The sequence below is a fragment of the Amblyomma mixtum genome, chromosome 3, assembly GCF_055824585.1.
Source record: "Amblyomma mixtum isolate Tamu chromosome 3, ASM5582458v1, whole genome shotgun sequence".
Taxonomy (NCBI): Eukaryota; Metazoa; Arthropoda; class Arachnida; order Ixodida; family Ixodidae; genus Amblyomma; species Amblyomma mixtum.
The window spans coordinates 251,416,027-251,428,946 of record NC_143014.1 but is presented as its reverse complement, the minus strand read 5'-3'; the positions used below and the strand labels follow the sequence as shown (position 1 = coordinate 251,428,946).

At 46.7% G+C, this 12,920-nt stretch overlaps 1 protein-coding gene across 1 annotated transcript in view; it reads right to left on the bottom strand.

Annotated features, from left to right (window-relative positions):
- Positions 1-345: 345 nt before the first annotated feature.
- The window catches only part of LOC149354333 (cytochrome P450 4V2-like), a 67,680-nt gene continuing 55,105 nt past the window's right edge, over positions 346-12,920 (bottom strand). The window contains exons 8-11 of the mRNA XM_089575962.1: positions 12,472-12,645; positions 10,728-10,794; positions 8,187-8,366; positions 346-512 (exon numbers count right to left, since the gene is read on the bottom strand). Of these exons, the coding sequence (XP_089432088.1) occupies positions 346-512; positions 8,187-8,366; positions 10,728-10,794; positions 12,472-12,645 (588 nt within the window). The remainder of the gene's footprint in view (positions 513-8,186; positions 8,367-10,727; positions 10,795-12,471; positions 12,646-12,920) is intronic.

Sequence of the window (12,920 nt, the reverse complement as noted above, 5' to 3'; positions counted from 1 at the left end):
CCTTAACATTTATGCGCACCACTTCCCTGGCAACTCTGCCTTTTCGCGACTCGCGCCATCTCCTCGGTCACATCGACAAGCAAGGCCATTTTGTGCACCATATGTAAGCTGAGAGAGTTCGCCTGTTAGCTTTCAAATTTTAAGGTGGTAAACTACTGAAGCAAGTCAACCGGATGAAATAGGAAATTGTTTGCTAACGGCGGACGTTCAAAGCTGCAATAAGCAACGTTTAAGCCGCCTGTAACGGCAGAGAAGTAATATTTTGTCCACGCAGAGAAATTTTCAAGGTTAGCTTTGTTTCTAACAAAACATTGACAGTTTTGCGTAGCTCGATTCCCATGCTTGCTATGAATGTCCACGCGGCCTTAACCACATTGGAAGGCCTCCTTTGGGTTTCATAACGATCAGAAAGGTCATCTGCACTTCTTCCAGTGGTCGCGCAGCTTCTATGCTGAACTTGGTGAGGATTTTCGCCAGCACAACTTTCATCTCCATCATGGCGAACTTCTGACCTGAAAGATGGAAGGAAGACACGATTAAATGTAGCGCATGCAGCTCAGAAATTTCGTCAACAATTTTTCTTAACATTAATGAGAACATGTCTCTGCTTTTAAAATGGTGTTTTCGTTCCTAAGCAAGGGACAGGGTTATTTGGAGAGTCTTGGAGAGGCCTTCGTCTTGCAGTGGGCGTACTCATGCTAATGATGGTGATGATGATGATGATTAAGCAATAGTTCAGCAAGAATGCTCTAATGAAGAATTTCGATCTGAATTCGACGAACAGAAATATTTTAATCTGCTCCGAAATTTCAGTCCAGCGGAAAGTTTTTCATTTCACGTTCATAAAAATGTGCTTGCCGCGGCAAAGCATGGACTCAGGGGAGAACACTGCAGGTTACCAGCCACCATGGAGGGTGAAAATAAAAAAAGAGAAAGAGACCTTTTTGTGCAATCGCGAGAAGCTGCCAAATGAACTCGCTACCTATTCGTGCCTTAAGTTTTATGAATGACGTAGTTGGCGCCTACTAGTAATTTTATTTAGCGTTGGCAGTAGATTCTTAGGCTTCCATTCAAAGGAGTAACAAAGTCCGCGCAATTATCGTTTCTACACCCCGTGTCGATCTTCCTTCTCGCGGCGTTAATTCTGGCCGCAGCGAAGCAGCTTAAGAGGCAACCTGCGATGAAGTTTTCCGTGTCGCCCGCAGAACCGTAACGCAAAGCCGCAGGCGTCCGCAGGGTTCTCCGTTAGGGGCGGCCAAGTTTCACCGCAGCGCCCCTCCTCCAAACTCCCTCCCACCGTGAGCCATACAGTCAAAACGCAGCGTAAATATGAGGAATTTTTTTCAAACATGTGTTTAAATGTGTGGAATTGCCAAATATGCAATGTATTATTGAACAGAAGTTTTAACTTAAACGTAACATCGACAGAGAAAGGAAGTCCCTGTGTCGCTGATGCACTAGTGTAACAATGCGTTTCCAATGTAATTTCCATGCTGTCTAAAACACAGAAAATATACGACACATATGCCTTTGGTTAAGTGCAAAAAAGAAACTAAAAAGATTTCTTCAATGTGATCCGGCAAGCCAACATATTGTTACGCCGCGTAGCGGCTTACTGTGGAGTTCGAGGAAGAAGAGGGAGGCGCGCGCAGACTGATCTGGGCTGTGAGTCGTTTGCGGCCAGTTTTGATCCGTCGAGCTCTCACCTGTAATAAATCCATTTTATCCGCAACATATGGTGGAGACGCTGGGTCAAAATGATTTGGATTCGCCAGTACCCCACCGCGGCCGCCGTGTAGCAGGTTTGCCACCTTTACCGCCTCAAGAGTTCCTTTCTGCCGCCGCGGTGGCTAAGTGGCTATGGTGCTCGGCTGCTGACCCGAAAGACGCGAGTTCGATCCCGGCCGCGGCGGCTGGAATTTCTTTGGAGGAGAAATTCTAGAGGCCCGTGTACTGTGCGATGTCAGTGCACGTCAAAAAACCCCAGGTGGTCGAAATTTCCGGAGCCCTTCACTACGGCGTCTCTCATAGCCTCAGTCGCTTTGGGACGTTAAACCCCATAAACCAAACCAATAAACCAAACCAAGAGTTCATGGCTACTACTCAAACGGCGCAGACCCAGGAACAGTGAGCTGAAGAGGAGACGACCTTACCCTATCAGCGATAGCCGCGCACATTCCTCGGCGAGACCGAAGAGGACGTTGAAGAATGGCTCCGACATTATGAAAGGTGCAGGTGCCGGTGAAATTTCTTTGAAGCCAAACATTATCCCGTATTAGTGGATAACATGTCCCAGTATCATGAAGGAGTTCTCTCCCTGACGAAAGATCTGCTGCTGCCTGCGATGATGGCAACATATGTGTCTTTTGAAATCATCTGAGCATTTCGTGGGCACACACTAAATGTTCGTCGAGCCAGCTGTCTCGAACGGGGCGGGAAAAAATGTTTTCGTGCCACGCGCCGCCGTGGAGGCAGTGGATGCTCCGGAGGCTCTAGACTGTGAATGTGTCAGAGAAGCCTGTTCGTATTCCTTCTGGTTTAGCACTCACGATATTTGAGATCCATGTGACCCACACCGTTGTAACCATTTTGCTCGTTGAGCAGCCGCGACAGGACAGTCTGAATGTTGTGCTGAGCTTGGGCTCATGGTCAACAAATCGCTCCCGTCTAGTGAACGCCGTGCGCTGCAAGAAATTTTGACAAATCATGTTCAAGCGTTCGACTTTGCCTCCAACGACTCGGGTAGCCATTTCCCAGCCTCTCGACTACAGCATAAAACTAAAACAGAAAACGCGTCCCTATTCGCCAGAAACCTTACAGAGCCTCCCCAGCAGTCTGCTAGATCATTATAGAACAGGTGGACGAAATGGTGCAGAAAGGAGTCATCCGCGAATCTTGCACTCCGTAGGCCGCACTTCAGATACTAGGGCGAAAGAAAGGCTGTTCTTGGCGATTCTGCGTTGACTACCGCCGTTTAAATGGCTAACAAAGAAATTCGTATACCCGTTACCTCGCACTGACGACGCAGTCGAATGTCTGTATTCGGGGTCATATTTCTCCTCCATTGATTTGCGATCTTCTTACTGGCAAATTCTCCTGCAACCATCCAACCGTCAGAAGACAGCTTTCGTAACCGCAGATGGTTTGTACGAATTTAATGTGATGTCGTTTGAATGATGAGACACCCTCACAACGATCGAGCGATTGATGGGCAGTATCCTTCGTGGGTTAAAATGTGAAATATCCATCTGTTGCGTGGATGATGTCATCTTTTTCGGCAAGACCTTCCAAGAGCACAGTGAAAGACTTCATATTCTTCTTGAATGCATCGGCACAGCGGGACTCATTTTGAACTCAGATAAGTGCCATTGTGGGGACCGGCAAACTCTAGTTCTTGGTTTGCTTGTCAACAAGGATGGTATCAGGCCGGTTTCGCAGAAGATCGCTGCAGTACGAGATTTCGAAACTTCACGCACCCTGAAAAGTCTCTGGAGCTTCCTCGGACTTTTTTCTCAATTTCGTCGCTTCATTGCTGGATTTTCGCAGATTGGCCACCCCCTGATTTCTCTTCTGCACAAGGTTTCGCAGTTCATGTGGCCCCCCGATTGTGAATCCTAGTTCCATCTGCTGAAATCATCTCTCACTTCAGCACCAATCTTGCGGCTGTTCGACTCTTCAGCTGTGACGGAGAATCACAGTCACGCCAGTGGCGTCGGTTTCGAGGCGATGCTTGTCCAGCTGCACGGTGGGGCTGAGTACATTATTGCCTATGCCAGCCGCACGTTTACAAAATGTGAGCGCAACTGCACTGTCGCCGAATTGGAGTGCCTTGCCGTTGTGTTCGCTGCGCACAAGTTCCAACCATTCTTACATGGGTGCCACTTCCCTGTTGTCACAGACCATCATTCTCTGTGCTGGCTCATCGGGCTTAACGATCCATCTGGTCGTCTGGCGCGCTGGGCATTGCGCCTACAAGAATGTAACTTTGCGTTCTCGTACAAAAGTGGGCGCCGTCACAGCGATGCAGACTGCTTGTCACGCCACCTATTGCCGACTTCGGTCAACGATAAAGATGGTTTCGAAGGGTGTTCAGCCTCGTGCGCGCAGACGTTCCCCAGTATGGCGACCTTTAGGCGAGAGCAACGTGGCGACCTCTCTGCAGCCTCTTTTAGAATATTCACAATCAATTATAGTGTTTTGTTCAAGAACTATACAGTCGATGATGCTTCCCTGATTTTGGTCGCCCAGAAAAGTCTCCGAACGCAAGTTTTGCACACTACGCACGATGACATGATATCTGGACATCAAGGATTCTCTCGTACCATACACCGAATTCGCCAGCGTGTATTATAAGACCACCTTTATAACACCAACTTAGCTTATAACCAACTTATAAGACAACTTTATAAGACCACCAAGCAGTACGTTGCAACATGTGAACAATGCCAACGACTTCAGGCATAAAACACCACGCCGGCCGGTCCTTTGCAGCCCGTCAAACCACCCACTTCCCCTTTTGAAAAGATTGGAATTGACCTGCTTCGCCCTTTCCCAAAGTCTTCAGAGGGAGGCCGCTGGGTGATAGTATGCGTAGACTATTTCACCAGATACGCGGAGACCGCTGCCTTCGTTACCGCAAAGGCTGGTGATGTTTCGTCGTTTCTTCTACACTGTTATTTTTCGGCATGGCGCACCACGGGTTGTAAGTGATTGTGGACGGCAATTTGCTGATCATGTCGTGGAAGAAATGCTCCGGCTTTGTGGATCAGACTAGCGACATTACACACCGTACCACCCGCAGACCAACGGTCTTTCCGAGCGCACCAACCGCACCCTAACAGCCACGTTGTCCTTGTGCGCCTCGTCTGACCATCGCAACTGGGGCACAGGGCTACCGTACGTGACGTACGCTGATAACACGGCAAATCATCAGGTAACCAAGTAATCTTCCCTCTATTTGCTTTATGCAAGAACTTCCCGCGTTTTCCTCGATACCATCTTCCTGTTTTCCCCCAAAGACAACGCGTCCGTTGCCCAGATACTATGCCGTGCCGTAGAAGCCCATCGTATAGCCCGCTTACATACACTGGCATCTCAACGCCGCTCGAAAGAATACAACGACCTGCATCATCGTGCAACAACTTACTCTCCTGGCGACTTTTTCTGGCTTTGGACGCCAACCCGCAAGAGAGGATTCCATGTGAAGTTTCTGTACCAGTACCATGGCCCCTTCGTCGTGTTGGAACCGACTGAATGACGTGAATTATGTCGTCGCCAAGGTGACGACTGATAAACGCCGTTCCCGCAAGACACAAGTAGTTCATGTGGCTCGTTTGAAGCGCCGCCATCGTCGATCTGCCCAACTTTCTCGAGGACGAGAATCGTCTACCCCGAGGAAATTGTTACGCCGCGTAGCAGCTTCCTGGGGAGTTCGAGGAAGAAGAGGGAGGCGCGTGCAGACTGATCTGGGCTCTGAGTCGTTTGCTGCCAGTTTTAATCCGTCGAGCTCTCACCTGTATTAAAACCATTTCATCCGCTACAATGTCTTGGAACGCAACGCCGCGGGCCCTCGGCCGCCAGTGTCGTCAAAATAACGGCATAGTCATAACCATAACCCTGCACTATGACCACTAACGGGAAAGGTCCGACAGAGTAAGCTATGGGGCAGACTTGGCACCCCCCTTAGATGATAAGGGGGGGGGGGGGGAGGGTGCACCGCCTGCCCTCGCCGTGCGCATGCCAATGCACACACCCGTAACACACAAGGCGTTCCGCTCGCAGCACCCCACACCTAGACACAAAACCTTACAAGTCCACGTTCGCTGTCTGTCCACCATCCACACCCACCAGATTTCGTTATGCCGAGCTGGTACCTTTCAGTGCCATAGTTTTACAGGTGCGTCTGTCTAATCTTCATTAGGAGCCATCTTGCCTGCACAACAGATAAACCAGTTCATACTCCCCATCTCGCCACCCTTCAAACATCACAGCCTCCTCTCCCTCACTGGGGCTTCCTCCTCTCAGTGGAGGTCCTATTCAACCCCGCCAAAGATAAACGTTTTGCCCAGACGGAGACAAGTCCTCTTGTCGAAACAGTAGCTAAGCACACCAAGGGCCTTCCCTCAACTATTGTTCACTTTGTTTTGTATTTTCAGGAAAAAAATGCATGACATACATAGAGATATACTAGAGTAAGGGAGCAAGCTTGGCTAGCAGGGGACAATGAGAACGTTACAGTGCTACCAGACGTCACGACACAGTACAAAAATATACAGCACGAGACAGAACACGAAAAAAAAATGTATATATGCGCATATCCGTTTCATTTAGTGTTGTCTCAAAGTCTTTTAGCGCGGTAACGTTCTTTCAGTCATGAGCGAGAGGAGCTAGTAGTTTTGGGGGCACGCGTAGTGCTTTCCGTGCTGTAGCGAAGCCACATGTGGCGTGCGTCAACTGAGCTATGTAGATGGCAACTTCGCAAAGAATGTTATCAGCCAAGCAGGCTCCTCTAATGGTTCAGAATGTGGTCTCGCGTTGGCAGCGGCCCAAGCTCCTGACGGCTGCAGTTTTGAAGGGAAAAGCTACACTAGGCTAGTCAACACCGCGCTTCGCGTGAGCCCCACTAAAGATTTGACACTTCTGTTGCTTGCGCGAAACCGAATGACGTCACGCACGGCGCAGACACTCGCTATGGAAGGAGAAGAAGAACCAACAGTCGGACGGCGCAGAAACAGGCAGAAGTGCCAGCGCGACCAAGGTCTTCTGGGCAGACTTTGTGAACAATCCGTTCGGCTACGTGTGTGACGTTTGTGAAAGACTATGGCATTTGCGGGATCTTTAGCCGGTAAGTAATGTCATGCGGCAGACATTGAGCTTAGCATCTGTTCAGTTGAGTGAAACCGTGGGTAGTGTGTGTGCCTCATGTAGAGAATTTTTAGTGAAAGAGAAAGACCCTCTGTTCAGCGTTTGACCTTTCGCCGCAGCCGTGCGCAGTGAGTATTTGAAAGGAGGGGTATTAAGGCACGCTTGCTCATAGACCAGGCGCAGACACTCGCCATGGAAGGAGAAGAAGAAGCAACAGTCGGACGGCGAAAAAACACCGATCCAGAAGTGGCAGCTTGGGAGTTGGCTGAAAAGCAGCGAGAGCTTTTCGCTTGGAGATATCCCGGCTTAACCTTAGCTAAGCCACAGCCAATTTTTTTTTACTTGAGCCCTGCAACAATTTCAGCGTGACCTGGGCACTGCAGGTTGCGTATATGGACGAGAAAGGAAACAATACCAGAAATCGTTCATCCGTTTCCTTCTTAGTTATATATCTGGCAGTGCTGCCCAGCTTTTGAACAATACACCCAATGTCCGGCGGCCGGCACTGACGCCCGAGGTTTCTTGTGATTCCGAGGAGGCTGACGAAACAACTTTTCATTGCCGTCCGCAAGATCTAAACCCAAGATCTAAACCTGCGATCGTCTTCTTGTTCAAGACCGCAGTAATTATAAATAAAAAAATAAAAATAATAATAGGCTCGATCGGCATCCTCTGACGTGATCCACATCACAAGTGTGTCACACACTCACCAATTATAGTGTTCGCGTGAGCGAAAACTTGCACGTCGGTGGAGTTAACAACATGACCTCAGAATCAGTCTGTTTACCTTCTCTCTTAACCTCTTCTTACCTTCAGGCCCGCCAGTCATGTGGCAAAGCAGGAAAATTCAGTGAAATCGTTTCATGCTCTGTTTGGTTGATTTTATAGATGCGCCCTGTTGAATAGGGGCAGCAAAACATTACGCTACCGTGAGGGTACCGAAACGAACGCATACCGTACACGAGAACCGCCCTGCAATATAACTGCAATATCTCTTCGAAAGTTACGCTGCTTTCCTGCGCAATGCCGAAGAAATGCTGGGTTATGGGCAGGGTCATGGAGGCGGAATTTATTCGGGAGCGAGAGCTATCCACTCTTCCTTCAGACTCAGACCTCCTTGGACATATGCTTGGTTGGAAGGTGAATGGCGTTCCATGTTTCGCTCACGGCCCATGCCCTTGGCGCCTACACATGCTGAAGCACGGACTTTCAGTGCCCGTGCATGATTACTGGCGCTACCACTCTTATAAAAGCTGTGATCACGAGGGCAAAGAATAGTTGCCATCCTGCCTCTAATTCTCCAGAGAAGAGAAATCACTTACCGATGCATATCTTCGGGCCTGCTGAAAACGGTATGTAGCTGAATGGGTGCTTCCGGCTGTTTTCCTCCTGCATAAACCTCTCCGGTATGTACTCGTCGGGTCTCTCAAACTGCTGGGGATTTCGATGCAGGCTGAAGACGTTGACTATACAGGAGAGGCCTTTCGACAACGTGACGCCGTCTAAAGAAAACGTAAATGGTTGCAGTGCACACACAGCTGATCTTCACGCATTACAAGCTTTCCAATGATAGCGCAAATTTCATGGTGCCGTTAAAGCACAAGACAGTGGTGGCGGTAATCGCATTGTAGACTATGACAGTAAATGTAAATGCTAGTAAACTACGGTTTGAAAGTATTATGCAAGTCAACGCAAATGCCATTTCCACTTATGAAAGCCGCAGTAACCAGACTGACATATAGAACACAACCGCGGCAAGATTGTTTATTGCGGCCAAAGGGAAAAAAAACACTGGACGCCAATGTCGAAATTGGAAGAAAAAATCTGTGTATTACGGGGAACGATTGTTCAGGCGAGTATTTCCGACAGTAATAGGAGCCCACGCAGAACTTGGTCATTCATGTCACCCTACAGGCCACATGAATCTTAGTGATTTCCGTTTTCACGCTCCTTCCTTTTTATTAGGAGTTTTTCTAGGAATCAGCTCTAAGGATTCCCAGTTTCCAAAAGAACATACATTTATAATGTACCTTAATTTCAGGAAAACACGAATGTTTTTATTTGCTTTTTTTACAACTATCACGTCAGAAAATTGCCGTCAGACGGAGAAAGGGACTACAGTCGGCGTCAGCCTTCTGTAGAGCGCTCGAGCAGTGCGACCAAAGCATATAAAAGCTCAAATTACACAGCGACCCATGGTTTTACGGTAAAGTGCTCCGGCCCGCCTGACTGGTAGATCTTTGCAGAATGGCATATTTTTGCGCTAGTTAGTGGGAATCCTTTGTGTGAATTTCTAACGCAAGATGAGCATTATAATTTTTTATACGTGTTTATTTTTTATCAGTTATTATTTCACGTTTCATACAGTCGCCTATCATATTTACCTTATCCATGCATCTTCACTGTTGTTCTTCTGTTCCAATTTATTTGTCATGCTCACCACCAACTGTCACCTCAGCCCACTTTGTATACATTCCGCTTGGTTTCGCCTGTCTTCAGAACAGCCGAAAGTCAGCGATGATTCCTGTTTTTCTTTCTACGCTCGTGTCCCAATGCTCATGCTCACTCAACCAAACTGTTAGCTCTCTGTGACTCTGCTTCCACGCAAGCGTTGGCTGCAAAACCTACCGTAGCTACGGCAAGGTGTCGTTTTTTAGGGCAGTGCACCGCTCTACCGCTTTACACAAAGGTGACGCAGACTGTGCGCATTATTTACGCCCAATATCTAGGTTCTCATTAGTTCTTGCGCCTGATTCACCAAAGACAATTGTTCAGTCAGCTGTGGCAAGGCGAGCCAAGCGTTCCACGATGGAAGAGCGGGAGAAGGGATGAAAGAAAGGTGCGCTCAGGGCTACAAGACAGGATGAGAGCTTTGTCTGGGTTTGGCAAGGAATTAGGCGAGAAGATGTCATCGAAAAGGTAGAGCCTAGAGAAGAGAGGGGGGGAAGGGAAGGGGGGGGGGCATAACTTATTTTTGTCAATCCAACCAAGTTTCCTTTTTTGTCGAAGTCAGATGGGAATGTGGTACAGGTAGCAATGTAAGTTCTTCTGACAGATGTGAGTATTGTTCTTTGACTTATATCTGATGTAGACGCAGCCCACAATATATGGTGGACAGAGGATCACAGGTTCACATGTGTGAGTTTGTCAGGCAACGTGATGTTCTATCTGTTGGTGTGCGCGGGCCTTGTGCAACTACGTATCTTGTGTATTTTGACTGGGATGGGCTCTATATTTTCCTGGGTGTCACACCTTCCATTCTGCTCTCAGATAAAGAGCTCGTTTTTCTAAGGAATTGATACTGTTCGCACATGTGATTACTGTTTTCTGGCGTATAAATGTGATGCTTCAGGAGAATAAAATTTGTTGGAAGTTAGCGCTCGTGCTGTTCGTTTCTCGTCTCTTGTGTCCTCGTCTTTTGCTGCGCTACAGTCTATTGTCACTGAGGTCGCAGTGTAAATCCTCATTGCTGAATCAGTGCTGCGTTGCGCAGATTATACACAGAATTTGCTGAAATATACGGGTTTGATAAGGCGGACAGCAAGTTTGTGAAAGTTCATCTATGGCATAAATTACGGCGTGTATCTCCTAGAGTGTAATGCTTAGATTATAAGTGACCGAGGAAACAAGTACACCTATTATAGCATGGCCATGGTGGGCTGTTCTTAAATGCAATGTGCAGGGGATAATTTGAAAGGAGGTAAATAGAACTGCAAATTTTAATTCTTGTTCCGTTTCCAGCTTGATCTATTTCTTGTTGCTAGCTTACGGCTATTGATACTTTTTAATCTTTTAAATAAGTTTGTGACAATTAAAATACCACTTAAAATTTGAAAAGTCTCGGTGCGCGGACTAAACCTTACCGAGGGTGACATCTTCTTCAAGAAGAGTTCCGATAACAGGAAACGGTGGGAAAAGCCGCAGAGCCTCCTGAAATATAAGAAGCACCCTTTGTTACCGCCAAGGAAGATTTGGAAAAATTTCCTGTATACACTTGAAGGTACCTCGCATGTTTTCTGTACCCTTGGTCCGAATATGCAATCTGAGTGCAATACCTGAGATATTCAACAAGCTGTAACAACGTGTCAATGCTTTAATGAGAACGCCGTGTCCAATATCTTCCTAAATCCTCTGACACACTCCCCAGAGTGCAAGAGAGCTTGCCGGTGATCCTGTGAAAATTTCATACTTTGGGACCCGGCGTTGCTTATCTTGTATTGGTTTTTATCGTGAAAGTGCTTATTAAAAGTTTAATAAAATTTAATTTTCAATTGAGCAATTGATGCTTTCATGCATTCATTGACTGGCTGATTGATTCTGTAGTAAATTTTAAAAATATTCGCTACTTGGGAATTGAATATAATTAGGGGTTGTACAACTCTGTTTAAAACGAAGAAAAAACGATTACTGTACGCCGAATGCAATTTTTGAAATTCGGCTTTCACCGAAAAAGGTCAATACCTACGACCACAGCTCGCTCACTGTTAAGTAGGAGTTGCGCTCATTCAAAGAGAGAAGTAAAAACGCACGCAAGACAAGGACGTGGTTGGACGGTGGTAGCGTTGAATTAAATAGCGCAGTCGAGCGTGTTGACGTATACTGCTCTGCTACGTTATGTGCCTTTGCTAACCGACGAGGCTCGACCTGCTCGAAAAACATCGTCAGCTAGCGTAGCGCTGTTGACTCTCATCATCCGCCTTGGGTAGTTACTTGGTTGAGAAGGTCTCTTCCCCTCCAAACCATGCATACACTTCGCAAAAATGTCATGTTTTCGATACCGCTACGGTTCGATGGCAGTTCCACTGCTGCCGTACACACGCCGACTACGTGAAGCCACCTCCTCAGTTCAACCAAGCGAAGCAGCGCAACGATAACATGAGAACTAATTTTTTGTTTTTGCCGGCCAAATTCCAGTTGAGGTTTTGTCTGACGGTGCCATCCTTTAAATTCCATTACCTTCTTGAATGACGGCAGTACTGTCTTTTACAAGAACAACTCTAAATACGACCAGTTGTGCGCTAATTACTTGTAAAACAAATGCTGTGGCTCAAAAAAAGGGCAACATAAAGTGCGAGTGATTTTTGACTGCACAGGAATATATCATATCCCCAAAAACAAAATCAGTATGTCAACCGTCGAAAATATTTTTCGCCGAATGAAACCGAAAACGGCACTCTGAAATAAATGCTGAAAAAAATCTGCCAAATTCTAAAAAAAATGAAAGCAGAAAAGTCCAACACAAAAACGTAATGAATCATGATGTGAAATAAGCAACATTATTTCTAGAATTGATTTGCCAAAGAGCTGAACGAAAGAGGCAATGAAACTTTTATTATGCATTGGATTCGTTTTTATTTTGATCAAGAATGGGAATACTTAATAAAGATCAACATGTCTATGATTTACATTGCATAATTTACTGTGAATCGTGAATGGCGAATCGTGAATGACACGTGTGAATCGTGAATTACACGTAAAACTAGCTTTGATCCCAGAAATTTTGTAATAATTCTGCGTTCAACGGCTGCTCGGCAGTCGAACTAACAGCAAGGGCAAAATATGGACAGTCTGCCGATACTGACAAGGTCATGCCTATATGATACATGCCTTTATACAGCACTGCAAGTATTGTAGATTTTTCAGGTCCGCCACTGTATAAACCCGGTTGGCGTCGGAACCCATCACGTCGTCCAGTTCCTGTTGCACTCTTCGCTGTTTTTCCTGGTGGAGGCCGAGGAGGTATAGGCACCAGCTGAGGGCGCAAGTAGTAGAATCACTGCCCTGTAAGTATTTTTGTTTTGGTTCGTTTTGTTTGGCTACACCAGTAAAAGTTGCACAGATCAGCGAGTTAATGCCAAAAGCTTATTAAATGGTGTGCACTTCGCGCCAAAATTTGATATGTTAATTTTGCGAGTGAAGCTTAAGTCCTCTCACGAATTAATATGAATTGTTTTTCATAAACCTATTTCTAGTAATGTACCGCGCGAAAACAACCGAAAGTCTACTTTTGCCACGCCTATCAACGCATAGAAGAAGCGGGCAATCGACACGCGTTA